Genomic DNA, 19,731 nt, shown 5'->3' with positions numbered 1-19,731 from the left:
TTGTTTGTGCATCTCTCTGCTTCTTGCTGCCTCTTGCTCCCAAAAAGGAGTCCGATTCCGACCAAGAACAAGAGGATGAGGTAAAAGCAGCCGCTGCCCCCGCTCCCCGATCTATCCTGCCCACTGTCTGACCGCAAACAAGTTCATTCTGTAGATGTCATTTGTTTGCCTTTTGTAGATTACATTGGGATTTGTCATTCTGCTTTCCTTTGTGTCTTTTGTGTTCTTTTCCTGACTCAGCCCTTAGTTTAGTCATCCCGGACTGTTGATCCACACTTACTGATATATTTTCCCTGTTTTCTTTTCTAGATCGGCAGAACACAAGAGAAATGTAAGACATTTTTTGCCTATTTAACCAAAATATTTGCTGCTACTTTAATTATTATTGCATGCCTTTATTAATCAAGCTTATATTACTAGCACTGATGTTGTAGTACTGATTATGTATTTTAACAGTATGCAGGGGAATAACCAGGCTAACACACCCGCACCATTCACACCATTTGCATCTTACTCAAGTCCTTCAGTCCTCACATGTTTTGTCACACAAACTAAAAGACTTTACCTGCACCTCCCCATGTCAATGTTCTGTTCCTCCTGAGGCTTAACTTCATTTTCACTTTCACTTTTCTTTCTGATTTTACACCTATATCTTTCACCTTTATAATTTGAGACTGGACATATGGAGAAAGAGTTAAACACTGCCACCGACGTATGTACATATACAATTAAACTCCTTCACATTATACTGTGCTGATATTCATGTGATGGCCTCTAAACTCCGAAACATTCTGTTGGTGTCATTTGGTTGTGCTTGTGCCCATTATTGGCTTCAAATAAACACACTTATGTGAAGGTGGCCGGTGCGATGCAACCAGATGCCACTTGTGCCTGCATTTTCACCTCCACAGGCAACGAACATTTTGTGGTACGCAATGAGACCTCTTCAGAATCTCATGCCTGAATTCTTTGAGATATACTGTACAAATGTGTAAAGGCAAGTACAAATGATTGAAATACACATCAAATTTAACTTTCATTGAAATTATGCCAGACTTTGTGTTGATGAAGACATTCACAACTGAAGGAAGGAGTGAAGCTTTTTAAATGATATGGGGGATAGCTTCCTTTCTCTTCATAATAACGTGTTCACCCTGCTGTGGCCCTACATTTTGTGCCATGTTTTTTCCAGCCTTGTGGTGGTGTGTCTGGTGCAGTTTCAGCAGCATAGACTGTCAATCCCACGTGCGCTTGAGCTCCAAGTTCCTGGCACTGGGTGCTGGTGATTGTACAAGCAACCGGCACCAGGAAGTTAGAGGCCATAACATTAGTATTACACCAGCTACAGTGTTTAGTGTCGCGGTAAAGCAAAATATAGTCCACCTCCTCACCCACTCTGAATCCTTCCCCTCCTTCCTTCCTTATCCCATTAAAGTAGGAGTCCATAAACATTCATATTTAAATTTGTTATACCTGAAACATAGTGTAAAGACTATGTATGGATAATTCCATGTGTTTTCAGGAAAAATAATCAAAATAATCAAAATACTCACGTACAGTATGGTTAATGCTAAGACTTATAGCCACTATATATCATGGGATAAATTAAAGAATCTTATAATTCACCACATTGCTGAATTGGAGCAGCTTTTGATTAAGAGCACTTTTCTTTGGAAAACAAAATTAATCAGAACACTTTCTTTATCTTTTTCCATTCGCTTCTATCCAAGACCTTTTCTTTTGCCTTTGCTCTTCCTCCTTTTCTTTGCATGGAAATAACTTGCCGTACATAAATGTGTGTGTATGTGTGTTTGTGTGTATTTTTCTGTGTATTGTCTTGTTAATGGGAGTTCATTTGTTGTTTTGAACAGCACCATTGCTTGTAGTTCTTTCCACTGTTCATTTGTATTATGTTTTTCCTTTTAGTTGTATTTTAAAATGTGTAGCTACACAAAGCCAACAGCCGAAAACAAATTTAGTAGTGTTCTATAAAAAAAAAATTATACGCTTTGTGTTAGAATTAAAAGCATGGCAAGTCATCACATGTTCTTTAAGTTATCACTGGCTTTCTTTGATAAATGCTTTTAGCATTCTCAGTTGTTTTCAAGCCATTTGTCATACATCTGAGCAATCTTGAGGTGTCTGTTTCTTTCTTATCGTTTCTTCTCTTTTCCATTGTACTTGTTGGTTTTGGTTTCTTGGTTACCGGGTTGCATTTATTAGATGGTACAGTAGTTTATATATTTTAGTTTTGCTCTAGTTTTTGTCTTGTGAGTGTGGGCGCGAGTGTTAAGCAAGTTATTTCCTGCTCATATCCTTTCCCATTGGTATTATTTAGCATTTGCTTTACCACAGTTCCCCAGAGACATATGAAAGTATAAGCCCAATTCCTCTGATACCCTGATGTAGAACCCGTTGTGAATTTGTGTCCTATGATCCCTGCATTGTGCTCCAATCTTGTCCTGACCACATTCTCCAATGTCTGTCTCCTTTCATTTGAATTTTTAATTTTCTTTACTCCTTACTTGTTCTTCCATATGGAAGATGAAGAGACGGAGACATCAGTCCTGAAATCAGAGCTGATTCGAGAACCAGATCTTCTCTCCGACGTGTCAGAGATGAAACAAGATTTGATCAAAATGACCGCTATCTTGACTGCAGACTCGACAGATAAATCCCCTTCCTTAGGAGGGTGTGGCCTAGAAAAGGGGACTGAGGAGGTTTCTGGAGAACCTTTAGAAATAATGGAGAAAGACTTAGAAAAGGTCAAAGAGGACTTAGAGAAAGTCGGTGAGATACTGAGGAGTGGGACATATGAGGGGGAGGCTGCAGAGGAGGCAGCAAAGGCAGCTAGACTGGCCGAGGAGTGGGTTCTGGTCTCAGACAGTGAGATAGAAGAGGCCAAAAAGATGGCAGCCTTAGAAATTCAAGAGCCTGTCTTACGTGAAAGTAGATCTAACAGAGGGGCTCCCAGACCTAAAGCCATAAAGGACAGCGGTGATCTTAAGGAATACCTCCTGGATGCGCCAGTAAGCTCCAAAGTAAAAGGAAAAAAAGAGCCAGTTGTCCAAGAAAGATTCACCGATGTTGTGCTACGTAAAAGTGCAAAACCAACCACTCCAACCAAAGTGCATGACAAAACCGCCACTGGTGACGTTAAGAAGCCTGTCAGAAGAAAGGGGAAAGAACAGGGGCAGACTGAGGAATCAACTGATACAGGGGCTCTTCTAAATGTGCCTGCACCACCTGGCCCAGCATCACCTGTATCCCCTGTGATTGAAGAAACACCCATTGGGTCAATCAAAGACAAAGTCAAAGCCTTACAACAGAAAGTGGAGGCAGAGCAAAAGAGCAAAAAGGTCACTGGAAGCAAGCCTTCTCATTTGCCTGTTATGAGCAAACCCTCTGCAAAAGCCAAAGAAAGCCCTAAAACAAAACAGGGCCCCCCTAAATCACCTAGAGCTGAATCTGAAAAACTTGAGGAGACTATGTCAGTTAAAGAGCTGATGCAAGCGTTCCAAACAGGGCAGGACCCCTCAAAGAGAAAGTCTGGGCTATTTGAGTTCAAAACATCCTCTACTACAAAATCGGAGAAAACCACAAAATCTGAAACCATCCAATCAAAGTCCACGACCAAAGCAATAACCTCACATGTCTCTCAAGAGCGAGAGGTATCCTTGGATGCCAAACCTCGCAAGAAACAGACCACTCCCCAAGACAAAATAAAAGAAACCAAGCCAGTGGTTGCTGCCCAGTCGGAGCTAACTGAAACTGTAGACTTTGGAAATGGTGGCCTTGATGATAGCTCTGACAGCTTAAAACATGAAGGTGTGGCAGACTCACTAAGTGCCAGTTCGGGAGATGGAACCCCTCATTTGAGCTCTGAGGACAGTTACAAACATGAGGGTCTAGCCACTCCAGGCACAAGCCCTGAAAGTCTGTCTCTTTCTCCAAAAACTGGACAACAGAGCTCTACAGCTTTGGAACCAACTTCTACAACAGTCAAAAAAGAAAGTAAAGACAAAGAGAAGTCTGGAGACTCTGCTGTAGGGACCACTGGTGACCAACTGTCTACAGAGTTGACCCTCCCTGTCTCCTCCAGCGAAGCTGCTGATGACCAGACTACAAGTGAGTCTATATCTGTTAGGAGGAGTGAGTCTAAGCCATCTAAACCTCAGAAGCTTTCAAAGACAATTTCAGAGACAATAGAAAGTTTTCTTAGTGATGACGAGAGCCCTGATTGTCAGCTAGCATTGTCTTTAGTTGGTTCTCCAGCCTTAATATCTTCCTCTCAGCATCAGAAAAGCTTAGATCTGCCTTTAAAACAAGACTCAGATGCTCTCAGTCCATTAGGTGACGACTCCTTGACAATAAGCCACAGAGACTCTTTAGAGGGTAGCCCTCTCATGGAAGAAAATTCCTCCCATAAGTCCCCAGACTCCATCGAACCCAGCCCAACCAAGGAATCACCCCCGCATGACTCCTTAGAGAGCAGCCCCGTAGAGCAAAAAAGCCACCCATTCCTCAAATCAACACTAGGTCCACCTAGTAAATCCTCTAGCCATCCAGAGCCATCCAAACCTGCAGAATTCCCCCAAGATCCTTTGCGCGGTAGGCTGCTTCGAGACCATGAGACTAGTGCTGATGATGACAGTTGCGAGCAGACATCTCAGATGACAAGCTCCGGTAAGAGTCCCCTCTCCCCTGATACTCCTAGTTCTGAAGAGGTAAGTTATGAGGTAAACCCCAAACCCCCTGACCATGCATTCCTCTCAGTTCCGTCCAAACCGGCTGTCATCCCTGAAGATCCAGAAGAAGAGGAGACAGCAGACAGCTATGAAGCTAAAAGAAAAATCACTCCAGAGGATGAGATGTTTAAGATGGCAGCCAAAATAAAAACCTTTGATGAAATGGAACAAGATGAAAAAGACAAAAAGAAGTCTAGAAAAGATTTGTTTCCCTCAGCAGATGGAAAAATAGGGGATGGCAGCTGTGACACATTAGAGCCCACAAGTGAGAACCTTGCGCAGAGTGAATGTGGGTTCAGTAGACCCACAGAGGATTCAAAGTTAGCTCTTTTTGTTGATCCCCATATTAAAGTACAACCTCCCTCTCCTTTTTCAGCAGGTTTGCATGATGGACCCAACAGCAAAGAGGTCAAGGACACAACAGCAGCCAGTGTTACTTCAGAGGGACCTCACTCTGTCTCAGACCAGCATCAATCAAATTCCAAACTGAAAACTGCACAGGAAGAAACACTCGTTTCCTCTGCAAAAACTGATAAAGACAGTAGTGCCAAAAAGGCATCGGCATCATACACTGAAAACAGGACCGATGAGCAAAAGGAGGAAAGCTTAAGGAAGTCAAAGGAAAATGAAGGAGACAAGAAGAGTGTTCAGGAGTTAGATGTCAGCAGGCTACAGGCTGGCATGCTAAAAACAAGTGGCAACGTAACAGATGAAGTAAAGGGAGATCAACATGCAGTAGCACCAGAGGCTGGCCTCTGTGCCCCAGCCACCACAGGTCAAACAAGGGACACGTTCAAACCAGAGGTCTGTATCTATGATGATACAGAAGAAGATGATGAGGGACTGGAACCTCCCAGAACTGAGTCAAAAGGTGTCACTGCAAGAGCGGACCCAGACCCGTGGTCTGCCATGCGAGAGGATGATGCCACTTTTGCAGCTCGTGTGAAAGAGGAGGAACAGAAGATACTGAATCTAGTGGTCGACCGTCAGCCTCTGCAAGCAACTCCAGACACCACACCTGGTAGAACACCAACAGAAGATAGCACTCCTACCAGTGAACCCAACCCTTTCCTATTCCAAGAAGGGAAGCTCTTTGAGATGACCCGAAGTGGTGCAATTGACATGACTAAAAGAAGCTATGAGGAAGAAGGGGGTGGTTTTGCTTTTTTCCAGATAGGTGAACAGCCTTTAGAGGAACCTGTTTTAGAGGAAGCCAGGGAAGAAGGTAGGGAATCAGTAGCAGAATCTGATGTTGGCCTCAATCTAACACTAGAGGTTAAGACTGAAGAGGATGAGAAATCAAAAGAGACACCTGATTCTCAGATTCAGTCACCCCCTGAAGGTGATCAGCCAAGTTCTAAAGCTGACGCCTCAAAATCTAAAATCCCTAAAATGGGTATTTCAGCTTCAGCTAAACCTACAAAAAAAGACCAAACATCCCCTGAGCTTTCAGAAACTAAAACAGACAAAAATGAAGAATCCTTAGATGTAGACACAAGTTCCTCTGACCAAATGATAACAAATGTACAGACAGCAGAAACTACTGTGACTAGATCGGTTTACTCAGAGCAGGGACAGGAGTCCTCTGATTCCTCCCCAGAGGAGCCACAGTCTGTGCTAGAAGCCCCCAAAGCACCAGGCAAGCCCAAACAAACGGCGCCAAATAGTGTTAAAAAGACTCCAGTCAAAGCAGCTAAGTCTACACCTCAAGGTCGGGGTAAATCTACAGTTCCTTCTCCATCTCATGCAACTTCCTCTTCAACCACTCTTAAAAAAGAGTCCTCCTTCACTTCTGAATCTAAATCTAGAATTCCCGTCAAGGCTAGCGCTGTCAAGCCAGATTCCACTGTCAAACGTCCCGACTCAACCCAAGACAAAAAGCTTAAGGTCCCCGTAAAAAAGGATTTAAGGAGAAAATCTGAGACAGACGCAGGTCCCTCTGTGGATTTCAAAACCAAGACACCATCTTCCAAAGCCAAGAGCTTCTGTGAGGGGGAATCTACCAGGTCACCAGCTAAAAAAGAACAGGGTCGTCCCTTGAGTGCTGAGTCAGCAAAATCTAAAGCCTTCCAGTCCAGATTGCCAGTCCGGGGCAAAAGTGGTCAGTCTTCTCATTCAACAACGCCCACTAAAGAGAAAAATGAGCCGCTCAAACAGTCCCTTGAATTCTTTGAAGAGATAAGTGATGAAGCAGCAAAACTTGTGGCAAGGTTGGCGGAGGCAGAGACAGAAAAAGAGCAAGAGGCTGCAGCTGCCATCTCAGATGATGAGAGCAGTATCATTGATCCATCAGTCATAGAAAGAGAATCTTTCCCAGAGATGCAGTTCCGTCCCTCAGGAGACGTCTTTCCCATTAGACCGTTGTGGGACGACCCTGTTGAGACACAGATGCAGCGAATCCCAGATGATAAAGTCCAAAGTCAAGGTATCCCCCCAGTTTAAGGGGCTATTCTCTATCTCTTGTGCCTCATTAGTACACTAGCTGTGACGGTGCTGCCTCTCTGTCTCTTGTAGTTATGTCCCGTTGTAGTTGAAAAGCCCTTGTTGCTGTGTTGCTTGAGTTGTGTTTGTGTTTGTAATGACGTCTCTCTTTCCTTCTATGTGTGCTAAAGATCTCAAGATTGACTTAAAGGCTTTATGGAACTTCTGAAAACAACTTTAAATTCTTTTAAGATGAATATGTAAACAATTGTCTAAAGAATCACATGTAAAATCATTGAGCTGAAATGTTCTTGAGTTAGTACGTATCACAACTACTTCATAGACGTGTTGTACCATGTTATAGGTTACAAATTGGTAACTAATTCTAAATAATATTATCAAAATGTTCAATAGTACGATAACAAGAAAGCCAGTGAAGACTATTTCCTGAAAACATTTGTGACTGTGATTTAATTTGGTATAAATTGCGGCGCGGACCGCTCACGGCTGTCTGGTGGTATTTGCAGTAGATCCACAGGATGAAGCAGAGAAAAAAGAGCAACGGTTGGCCATTATAGCCGACCACCTGGGCTTCAGCTGGACGGGTGAGTCACACGTAATGTCAAGCCATCAAGCTATCAAACTGTACTAATATTTGGCAGGCTCTCAAGAGACACCAGACATTTCTAAATGTGTCTGCAGTACTACATCTTCTTTATGCCCACAGAGTTAGCACGGGAACTGGACTTCAGTGAGGAGAGGATCAACCTAATAAGAATTGAAAACCCCAACTCACTGCAAGACCAAAGCCATGCTCTTCTGAACCTTTGGGCAGAGAGGGAGGGAAAGCATGCCACAGGTCAGTGATACGTACCAACAGTACATAGTACTAATTTGTCAGAAAAGTTCAAAATAGAAGTTGTCTAAAGTTAAACTTTTGATTTCTTATTTCAACAGAAGCAACCCTTATTAAGAGGCTGACCAAGATCAACCGAATGGACATTGTTCACATTATTGAAACCAAGATAATGAAGTGCATTGAAGAGGAGACATCATCACACACCTATGCAGAAATTGAGCGGACCATAGCACTGGACCATAGTGAAGGTGCTTACGCCAGTGTTAACTTAAAGCAGACAATTTGACTGTTTATATTATATTTAGTCATGTGTAATAACCTGTCCTGCCCCATGTGCCCGGTCAGGTTTCTCTGCCCTTCATGAGGACTTTGACAGCCCTAGGCCAGGAAGACGCTCAGAGGCTGCACGTAGGAGCCCAGGCTCAGGACAAGAGGTACCCATGGTATCTGCAGAGGATTTGTCGTCCAGTTTGTCATCGCTTCACGAGCCGATAGGGATGGACTCAACAGCAACAGGCCTTCTCAGGAATGCCCAGAAAGAGAAACTGCAGAGGGAGATGGAAACAACACAGTAAGTTATCCCAGATTTTTAATTAGGGTGCAAGATGGATGTTCCGAAACTGAGTGTACGCCATGTTGGGTGTTTTTTTTTTTGTTAGGGTGTGAACCAAGCAATGGTACTATTTCCCACAAAACAGAACTCACTTGCAATCACCCCTCATAGTGGTTTGTTTGCAATGTGAATACACATTACCCACAGGCCTATATCACATACTATCTACAATTTAAGCTTATGGTTATGTTACTAAGCAGTTTATTAGATTGCATCCAACTTTCCTGCAAAATTATGAGTAATAATAAAACTGTTTGCAAAGGTGTAAAGCTTGGGGTAGGTCAGGACTTAAAACCACCCTTAAACCTCACCTACATTACCTTTGTAGGTAATGGTAATGGGGATTTAACCCTGTCACTTGCTTAAAACACAAGCAAATATCCAAGAAGAAAATGAGTAAAAAAGAGAACAAAGGAGTATTTCTGGGGTTTCTTCAGAGAACTTTATTTTTCCTTTACAAATTTGAAAATCACATTGACTCATTTGGTTAACTTTTGACTGAATATCAAAATGTTATTTCTTTCAGCCCGTCGCAAAGAATATATGAGGAAGTGACAGACTCGGTACACACGGGCAGTTTTAAACAAGTAAGTCCTTTCTTCACGCTGTACCGCACCTCCCCCTACAATCTCAGATCCCATGTGATAGACCCTGTGTATAAAGGTGGACCGAAGCTTACCCCACCTACCCACCCCTCTGCCTGTGAACCATGTGATGACGAGGGGGCTGCTGAATGTGAAGGGGCAGAGGGGGGAGAGGAGTGGAGCTTAGAGTGTCTACAAACCACCCATTCCGGAAGCAGCCCTCATTATTTATCCCCATTGTCTTGGAGAGAAGAGTCCAATCGCTCTCGAACAGGTGTATGCGAAAGTCGACCATTGTCTATGACTGATTTTGGAGATAGCTTGACTGAGTGTGAACAAGCTGAGAAAGATTTCAAGGAACTATCTATGGAGTTTACAGAACCCAATGAGGGAAAAACAAGCTTTTCACAACAACTTACTGGTGAACATATTGTTTCTGAGCCCCCCTCCGGTCCTGTCAGTGTGACAACACTCAAACATACAGCCACAAGACACACGGATGAAGTATCACGTCGACTCTACAAAGTCCTGTATGGATATGATGTTGAGCTCATGGATTCAGATAGTGAGAATGTGTCTGTATTGCCTCTGTCCAAGTCCACTGATGATGAAATTCATGGAGACAAGAAAGTTGAGGGTCAGGGAGTTGGAGACATGAAGGCTAATGAAGATGTGTTGATCTCTACACTTGAGACTGATGTTTACCAGACTTCAGTTTCAGGTGATCTTGATTTCAAATCAATTCTCGGTACAGATCAAACTCAAAATACAACCACTCAGGTATATGAAATTCAGAGTTCAGTGGTTCAAAAGACAAAACGGGCTTCAGGTTCATTAATTCAGGATTCACATGTCTCAACCTTTGAAAAAGTAGATGTTTATTCTGTAGATGATGCTATGTTGACTGTACATGCAGAGTACAATGAAAGTAAGACGCTGTTGTTCAGACTGAATGCGCCTGAAGATGAGAATGTGGTTTCTGTAGAATCTAGTACTGAATGTGAAGCACCTGGACATGTAGCGTGTTCAAATGAATCAATACCTGAAATCATTTGGGTCCAAAGCTCATCTCATGATAGATCATCTTCACCTGAATTTGCCGCCGACACAGCAGTATTACTGACAGACAGTAGGGCCTCGTCACCTGAATCAGTGCGGTCAATGAATGAGCTGACTTTCCTTGCGCCTGATTCTCCTGTGCCGCAGTTTAGGCCTTTGTCCCCCCTCCCACCCACTGTTTTACCATGGGAACCTGATGATGCTGGACAGGCATTAGTAACTGCACTGAAGGTCACTCCTCTGCTGTTATCATCAGAAGCAGAGGAAAGGCCATTAACACCAATGATATCAAATAAAATGCCATTTGGAAGACCCTTATCCCAGTGTAGTGATAATAGTGGTGAGGGATCCATCTCACCTCAGTCTTTAACTTTTGACATAGAAAACAGAGCCTTGTCCCCCGAGTCGGTCATATTAGAAAACGTGCACTGGCTTTTTACATCTTCAGACCATGACTTTACAGATTTACATGAGTTGAGGACATCATCTCCCGAATCCATAGGATCCACGACTGCACGTTGTTGGCCAGAATTTCAGCATCCTGCTGATGAACCTTTTACAGCTAATGAATTTAAATCATTTTCACCTGAGTCATTGTCATCAGATACAGATTTAACAATGGCACTTATATCAGGGCCTCTTGAAGATCGACCCTCATCGCCACAATCTGTCGCATCTGTAGATGAATATAAACCACTGTCACCTGATTCACCTATACCTGAATTTGCGCACAACTGGCCTGACTCATCTGCTGTAACAGTAGGAGAGAGATCCAGTTCGCCGGAGTCAGTATGCTCAAATGTAGAATATGGCACTATGTCTCTGGTATTGCTCAGCCACGAAGACAGAGCTTCATCACCTGCTTCAGTGGCGTCTGCAGATGCAATTGAATCTGCTGAATTTGCACAGACAGTTTGTGATTCCAGCTTTGCTGATCATACAATAATATCACTTGATACAACAAAGGACAAAGCACCAACACTGATGGAATTAGTACCAGAGTGTGATGATGACTGGGTAATTATTTCTCTGTCTGATATTGAGGAAAGTCCACCATCTCCAGAATCAGTGCTCGACTATAGACCAGCGACAGTTGAACAGACACAAACTACAGCTATTGTTGAAGAAGCGCTTGAAAAATTTGAAACAACACATGAAAGTATTGACATAGAGAAGTCTAAAACAGAAGAAAAAGAATTGACCAGTATGTCATCAAAATCTATCAGAGAATATACTATGAAACATGATGAGATACTGTCATTAGTACCTAATCCACAACATGTTGTCACATCAACACCAACAGCTGAGGTATCGTCAGGTGATGAAATTACAGAGAAATTAGCTCATGGATTCCCAAATGCAGGGAAATCAAAGGAGGACGTGGACAATCCTGTAAGAGAGAAAACTAAGTCTGTTAGAAAGAAAAAATCTAAGAAAATAACTGGGACTGATGAACCTGCACAGGATGTTACAAAATATCAAACAGAATCAATTGACTGTGGAGTTAATACAAATGACGAGACACAAGCGTCTGATCAGACTTTGCCAATGGAAACTGCATATGAGGAATCAAAATTATCATTGGCATTTTCCACAGATGTGACCAAAGGTCAGCAAGTATGCGAAGAGTCTTCAGCCCTTGTGCCCCAGCATCACGTATCTTTATCTGAAACAGATCGTTCAGTGCCAGTCTACAGTTTGTCTTATGACGGTGAACTTTGGAAGCTCATCTCTCAAATCCGCGATCCACAATATGTAGGAGAAACTTTCATGAGTAAAATAGGAACATTTCAGTTTAGTGGAACAAGGACAGAATCTTATCATGCAAATTCAGATGAGACAGATGAAGATATATCTAATGTTTTGCAATCAGAAGGTGATTCTGGATCAGAATATAGACCCATGTCACCAGAATCACTGATGCTGCTGGACTCATTTAGACCTGATTCCTCTCACTCAGGCAAATCTGTAGATAGTCGGTGTGCTTTAACACCAGATTCCCCTGTTCCTCACTTTGTTGCCTCTTTCTCTGGACCCTCTCAAGTTTATCACAGATCAGTTTCAAATGAATCAATATTATCAGATCTGGAGATGGAGACAGATCTAAATAGCCCACTTCTTTCTGACATCAGACGATCATCTCCTGATTCTGTTTTATCTTTGAACATGTACAGGCCACTTTCACCTGAGTCACCTGTTGAGGATTTTGGACACATTTTGTCCGATTTTTCTGTTGTAACCATTCTGGAACGATCTTCATCAACTGTTTCCCTTTGCTCAGATATAGAATATGGTGCTGTGTCTCTGTCAGTGTGCTCTGAAATGAGACCATCATCACCTGATTCAGTAGTTTCTGGAGGTGACGGCAGAGGCGATTCACCAATACCCGAATTCCAGACAGGGCTTGCCGAATCAGTTTCCATTATTGCTCATAGATCATCATCTCCTGAGTCATTTATTTCAGATGTTGAATATGCAGAATCAAGTGGCGACATTGGTATTTCTGAGCAGAGACCTGACTCACCAGAAGCACAAGTATCTGACACTGCAGAGATAGTGGTAGGTCATAGAGGTCAAACTCTCAAGGCAATCAGGGTGCCAGTCTATAGACTTGTTTACGATGCTGAACTTTGGAAGCTCATTTCACAAATACAGGATCCTCCCTATGTAGGAGAGACCTTTTACAGCAAAACGGGGGTTTTTGAGTATGCTGGAACAAGAATTGAGTATGTTCTGGAAGAGAGGGAGACAGGGGATGATGTGAAGTTGGACATTGGAGATTCATGCACTCCCGAGGGGGAAGAGAGACCAGTGTCGCCTCTTTCTGATTCAGAACACAGGCCCCTATCCCCAAATGAAATTACATCACTAAGTTCTCTAAGGCCTTGTTCACCAGAGTCTTTGCAAGACTTGTGTCTAGATTCCCCAGTTCCCCAATTTTCCACTGACTTTGTAAACAGTTCACACCCGCGGCCATATTCACCAGAATCAGCAATGTCAGATCAAGAATCAGAGAGTTTCATGCTGACAATTTTCAGTGAAAGCAGAACTTCATCACCCCGTTCAGTGGTATCTGTTGACAGAGACAATGAATTGTCAATTGATTCACCCGTACCAGATTTCAGACCTTCAGTACCTGAATCAGTTACAGCTGTCTTTGGGTACAGGTCTTCCTCACCAGAATCAGTGATTTCAGATATTGATTATGGACTATCAACTTCAGAGGCTGTCGCAGACCAGAGAGCATATATAGCTAAATCAGTTGTACTCATGCATGAACACAGTCAGTCAGCAGCAGGTGCAGCATCTAGAGAACACCAACTGATACGCCAGCTCTATGACCCTCATTACTTAGGAGACGCTTCTGCAGAGATAAGTACAGAATATGTTCCAATTGATTCAGGTGCAGAAGACACATTTGGGCCAAATTCAGCTGTGGCAGGATATAGACCTCTCTCAAGTGAGGCTCTGAAGTCACTGAGTATGCTGCGGTCTTATTCTCAGGGGACAGAAAACTCTATGGATGAGAATAGATCTTTATCTCCAGATTCACCAATTCCTCAATTTTCAGTTTCACTTCTTGAATATCCAATGGAACCTCGTAGTCCAACATCTTCTGAACCTGCATCCGATATAGAACTTGAGCAGTGTGATGATTTTGTTTTGGAGTGGAGGGCTTCATCTCCTGAATCTCTGTGTGAACATAAGTCTCTCTCTGCTGACTCACCAGTTCCTGACTTTGGGACTGAACTGCATTACTGTTTTAACGTAGGTGTTGGATCTAGAGCGTCCTCACCTCGATCAAGTTCCTCAGATCTTGAAGATTCATCAGGGTTCATTCCTGCTGAGTCATGGATTCAAGACAGGCCAGGTTCTCCAGACTCCGTCTCATCAAAAATTGACATGAGGCTACATTCGCCAGAATCAGTGATGGATTACAGGCCCATGTCACCCCAGTCACTGATGTTAACAGAAATAAGAACACCCTGTCCTGGTTCAACAACATCTACTAACGAGTTTAAGGTGCTATCTCCAGACTCTCCTCTACCAGAGTTTAGCCTGAATATAGAACCAGCTGTATTAGTTTCAGGGAGCAGGTCATCATCACCTATGTCAGACATTGAATTAGAGGTTTTGGACACATCATGTATTGAGATGAACGAGAGACCTTTCACACCCGATTCTGAGATTGAGTCCAGGATACCTGATTCACCCATACCCGAATTCACGCAGCTGATGCTCCCAAATGTTTTAACTGCAGAATGGAGATCTACCTCACCAGAGTCAGTTTGTATTTCTGATATTGAATATGAAGATGGTTTACTTGCAGTAGTATCAGATGAGCACCGACCTCAGTCACCTTATTCGATAGCTTCCACAGATGAACACCTGGCCCTGCCACCGGATTCCCCTGTTCCTCAATTCACAGCAAGAGAAGTGGAACGTTTCCCAACATTTGTTCGGTTTAGGTCAGCATTGCCTGAATCAGGTACATCAGATGTTGAATATGCACCTTTGGTTAATTCCCCATTTGAATTTGAAGATCGACTGGATACTCCAGAGTCACTAGAAACAGGAGCTGAAGATGGATCTTTGTCAAATTTCAGATCATCCTCTCCTGTATCAACTGGCTCTCTAAACGAGTTCAGAGCTCTTTCAGCCGACTCTCTTATTCCAGATTTTGGACAGGTGCTACAGGAGTCCGTAAACCCATACATGGAGGATCGATCCTCTTCACCAGAGTCAGCCTCCTCTGATTTAGAAGTGGAAATTAAATGTTGGAGTGCATTGCTTGAGGAGAGACCTTCATCTCCAGACTCTGTAGCATCACCCAGTAAATACACAAGACTCTCACCCGATTCTCCCATACCTGAGTACAGCACGGCTTTGCAAGTTCCATGTTATGAGGCCAGTGGCTACAGGTCATCATCACCTGAATCTGAATCAGATACAGAATTTGTTCCATTGATTTCTCAGCTGTTTGAAATCCAAGACAGACCCGATTCTCCGCAATCAGTGTTAGAATATGAACATCTGTCTCCAGACTCCCCAGTACCCCAGTACACACATGCTGAACCTTGCACCTTGACACTAAGATGTAGATCTTCCTCACCTGGGTCACAATATTCAGACGAAGATCTGGAGACTGATTTGTATATCCCCTGGACTGTTGAGGACAGACATGAATCTCCTGATTCAACTTCCTCCCAAGGTCGACCTCTTTCACCAGACTCACCAATTCCTCAGTTCACACAGGCACTACATGAGCCCTCCATATCACATATAAACTCAAGGTCGTCTTCACCTGAATCAGAAGTTTCAGAAATAGAATATGCTCCTTTGATTTCAGAGATGTTTGAATTTGAGGACAGAGCAGAATCTCCCCAATCAGGGGCGTCTGACTCTGATCTTAGATATTTGTCTTGTGACTCTCCAATACCTCAGTACACTGTGATTGCATCTACTACTACTGTAGGAGTAAGGTACAGATCCACATCACCAGAATCAGCCTATTCAGATAATGATTTAGAAACAAATATGTGTATCCCCTTGCTTTTCGAGGAAAGACCAGCATCCCCTGGTTCAGTTGCATCCAATGATGAGTCTAGATGTCTTTCCCCAGACTCACCTATTCCTCAGTTTACACAGGCACTATACAAGTCCTCCTTATCACTTGTGAACTCAAGGTCGTCTTCGTCTGAATCACTGCTGTCGGATTTGGAATTTGAATCACTTTGGCCAATGGTTGCAGAGGGCCGCCCTTCATCTCCTGAATCCTTAAAATCTCAATGTGGACACAGAAGACTTTCTCTTGACTCACCTGTACCTGACTTCAGACAGGCTTTATCAGAGATATATCCTGATTTTAATGTGGACAGGCCATTCACGCCTGAATCAGAAGTTTCAGAAATAGAATATGTTCCTTTGATTTCAGAGATGTTTGAATTTGAGTACAGAGCAGAATCACCCCAATCAGGGGCATCTGACTCTGATCTTAGATGTTTGTCTTGTGACTCTCCAATACCTCAGTACACTATGATTACATCTACTACTACTGTAGGAGTAAGGTACAGATCCACATCACCAGAATCAGCTTATTCAGATGATGATTTAGAAACAGATTTGTGTATCCCCTTGCTTTTCAAGGAAAGACCAGCATCCCCTGGTTCAGTTGCATCCAATGATGAGTCTAGATGTCTTTCCCCAGACTCACCTATTCCTCAATTTTCACAGGCGCTATACAAGTCCTCCATATCACTTGTGAACTCAAGGTCGTCTTCGTCTGAATCACTGCTATCAGATTTGGAATTTGAATCACTTTGGCCAGTGGATGCAGAGGGCCGCCCATCATCTCCTGAATCCTTAAAATCTCAATGTGGACACAGAAGACTTTCTCTTGACTCACCTGTACCTGACTTCAGACAGGCTTTATCGGAGATATATCTTGATTTTAATGCGGACAGGCCATTCACACCTGAATCAGAAGTTTCAGAAACAGAATATGCTCCTTTGATTTCAGAGATGTTTGAATTTGAGGACAGAGCAGAATCTCCCCAATCAGGGGCATCTGACTCTGATCTTAAACGTTTGTCTTGTGACTCTCCAATACCTCAGTACACTATGATTGCATCTACTACTGTAGGAGTAAGGTACAGATCCACATCACCAGAATCAGCCTATTCAGATAATGATTTAGAAACAGATTTGTGTATGCCATGGCTTTTTGAGGTAAGACCAGCATCTCCTGGTTCAGTTGCGTCCGGTGGTAAGTTTAGACCTCTTTCTCCAGACTCACCTATTCCTCAGTTTACAAGACATGATTGCATTATATCTCACATAAACTTAAGATCCACATCACCTGAGTCTTTGTGTTCAGATTTGGAAACGGACCATCCTTTCCCAACATTGTTGGAAAGCCGACCTTCTTCTCCTGAATCCCTAACATCAGTCAGATTGTCACCAGATTCACCCATACCTTACTTTGTGCAGCCGCTGTTTGAAATACCTGAAACTAGTTTTGGACATAGGTCAACATCTCCAGAGTCAACATGTTCAGATGTTGAATACATTGTTATAGGCTTAGGATCACTCATTTATAACAACAGAGCCTCATCACCTGAGTCAGGAGGATCTGGTGATGAATACCAAGGTCTGTCACCAGACTCGCCTATACCCGAGTACAGACCAGCAGTGCCTGAACGTGTTATTATAAATGAAGGGTATCGGTCATCCTCACCTGAGTCCATTGAATCAGATGTTGAGTTTGCTTTGAGTGGGGTTTTGATGTCCTTGTGTTTTGGTGTTGAGGATAGACCAGATTCTCCTGAATCAGCAGAATCTGAAATACAAGAGAGATCACTCTCAGTTGAGTCTATTCCTGAATACAAACCCATGTCACCCTCAGCATTGATGGCACTTAGAAACATTGGTTCAGTATCACCAGAATCTACTAAATCGCTTGATGAACACGCAAGGTTGTCTCCAGAGTCACCTCTTCCTTGTTTTACACAAAATGTTCCTGACACTGCAACAGCAGAAATTCATAGTGGGAGTTCATCCCCTCAATCAATATTATCAGATACAGAGTGTGATTTGACATATTCTGCTCAATTTGACATGAGAGTCAGTGATGAGAGAACACAGTCACCTCAGTCAGAGAGCTTGTATGATGAATGTAAGAACCTGTCCTCTGAATCCCCAATACCAGATTTTACAGGGACATTTGTGGAAAATGTCATAAATGTAAGAAACATGTCGCCAGTTGAGTTTTCAGATACTGATGATTTATCACAAACTTCAGCTTCATTTTGTGCAGAAGAGAGAGCATCCTCACCAGAATCTATTGAACCAGATGTGGACAAAATATTGACATTGACTTCCCCATCTGACGATTCAGCCATCATGGTAGCTGAGTACAGTCTCACATACGATGCTGAGATGTGGAAACTGATTTCTCAAATACGCGATCCTCAATATGCCGGAGAAACCTTCAACAGCAAAACTGGTTTCATGCAGTTTCTTGGCAGCAAAGTAGAATATGAGAGGAGCATACCAGGGGATGTACAGGTTCACCAAGTAGAGGATAAAAATGATCAAGGTGCTACTGCGGAACAGCCACATTTAGAAGTAGAAGTGACACATCAGTTGACTACAACCGACACAAATGTGACTGGCTTTGGTTTAGTTTGCACTTCAAATGCACATGTCAAATCTGACATAGCTATTTCAGAGTCACTTCCACCTATGATTGAAAACACGTCAGGTGCAGTTGCGTACAGACAGACAAAGTACACATTTGAATGTCCTAGGCATGATGCTCAAACTGAATCTGAGGCTGGTACTCTGATATCTGTATCTGACACAGAGTCTGATGATCTCTGCTATTCATCAGAGTCTTCGATAGACTACAGACCCATGTCCCCTAATTCAGTCATGTTCGTAGAAACAAGAGCATCATCACCAGAATCTGTAAAATCTGTCAATGAGTTTAGATCACTCTCACCAGATTCCCCTATACCAATGTTTACGGTGAAGTTGCCAGAAATCGTAGAGTTCTTGAGATCAATATCATCTTCACCTGAGAGAGACAGACGAGTTTCATGTGAGTCGTTGCCTGAATACAGACCTATGTCATTTGAATCTGCCATGTACATGGTTGACAGAAGAGCATCAACTCCAGAATCAATGCCTGAGTTCAATGAGAACCGGTCACTGTCTCCAGACTCTCCCATCCCTCAGTTTTCAATACCGCTGGAGGAATTCTTCACTACAAATGGGTCATCATCCCCTGAGTCGCTGGGGTCAGACTCAGAGTGGGAGCTTGTGGTTACGTCATCGAGAGTGGATGATACTAACAGACCATCCTCACCTGAATCCATATCATCTGTCAATGAGTTCAGACGACTATTGCCTGACTCACCAGTACCTGTGTTTATGAGAATATTGTCCTCATATTTTATGGATGATACCGCCAATGATAGATCATCTTCACCAGACTCTTTGTCATCCGACTCTAAGTTTGTAGCGTTGCCTATTGATTGTTGGATTGATGATAGCCCGAGACCGATGAGCCCCGAAAGTATTGAATCAGATGAAGAATTATGCTTTAGCTGTGAGTGTAGTGAGAGTTTAGTCTCTACCTCAGAACATTTGAGTCATGTGGAATTGTCCTTACGGCGCAATGAGTCTTGTGAGAGGAAGTCTGATGAGGAACAGTTTAGTCCTGGCTGGCAACTCACGAGAGAATCGCAATCAGATATTTCTTCATATGAAGAGTGGATAGAGCATGGATTAGAGGCTGGACGTTTCTCAACTGTACAAACCACTGTCTGTGAGGAAAGCTTCGGAGAAGACTTGTCACCGGTTAAAGATGTTAAAAGAAAGGAAGAGAAGACCAAGACAGCCTCTCAACGGGTAAGACTGAGAGCATGACAATCCAGCAAAGAC

General features: G+C 43.0%; 1 protein-coding gene across 33 annotated transcripts in view; it reads left to right on the top strand.

Annotated features, from left to right (window-relative positions):
* ank2b (ankyrin 2b, neuronal) overlaps nt 1-19,731 on the top strand; it is a 162,230-nt gene that overhangs the window by 134,735 nt on the left and 7,764 nt on the right. For 21 of the 33 annotated variants that reach the window (XM_047601090.1, XM_047601080.1, XM_047601142.1 and 18 more), the window contains 8 exons: nt 48-80; nt 310-331; nt 2,545-7,173; nt 7,697-7,774; nt 7,897-8,028; nt 8,127-8,276; nt 8,374-8,599; nt 9,168-9,228. In XM_047601090.1, the coding sequence (XP_047457046.1) occupies nt 48-80; nt 310-331; nt 2,545-7,173; nt 7,697-7,774; nt 7,897-8,028; nt 8,127-8,276; nt 8,374-8,599; nt 9,168-9,228 (5,331 nt within the window). Of the gene's footprint in view, nt 1-47; nt 81-309; nt 332-673; nt 713-2,544; nt 7,174-7,696; nt 7,775-7,896; nt 8,029-8,126; nt 8,277-8,373; nt 8,600-9,167; nt 9,229-9,248; nt 19,699-19,731 lie in introns of those variants that run through there. The other 12 variants (XM_047601181.1, XM_047601152.1, XM_047601199.1 and 9 more) reach the window with 12 other exon arrangements.

The sequence above is a fragment of the Mugil cephalus genome, chromosome 1 (genome assembly GCF_022458985.1).
Source record: "Mugil cephalus isolate CIBA_MC_2020 chromosome 1, CIBA_Mcephalus_1.1, whole genome shotgun sequence".
Taxonomy (NCBI): domain Eukaryota; kingdom Metazoa; phylum Chordata; class Actinopteri; order Mugiliformes; family Mugilidae; genus Mugil; species Mugil cephalus.
This window is presented reverse-complemented; position numbering and strand designations above follow the sequence as displayed.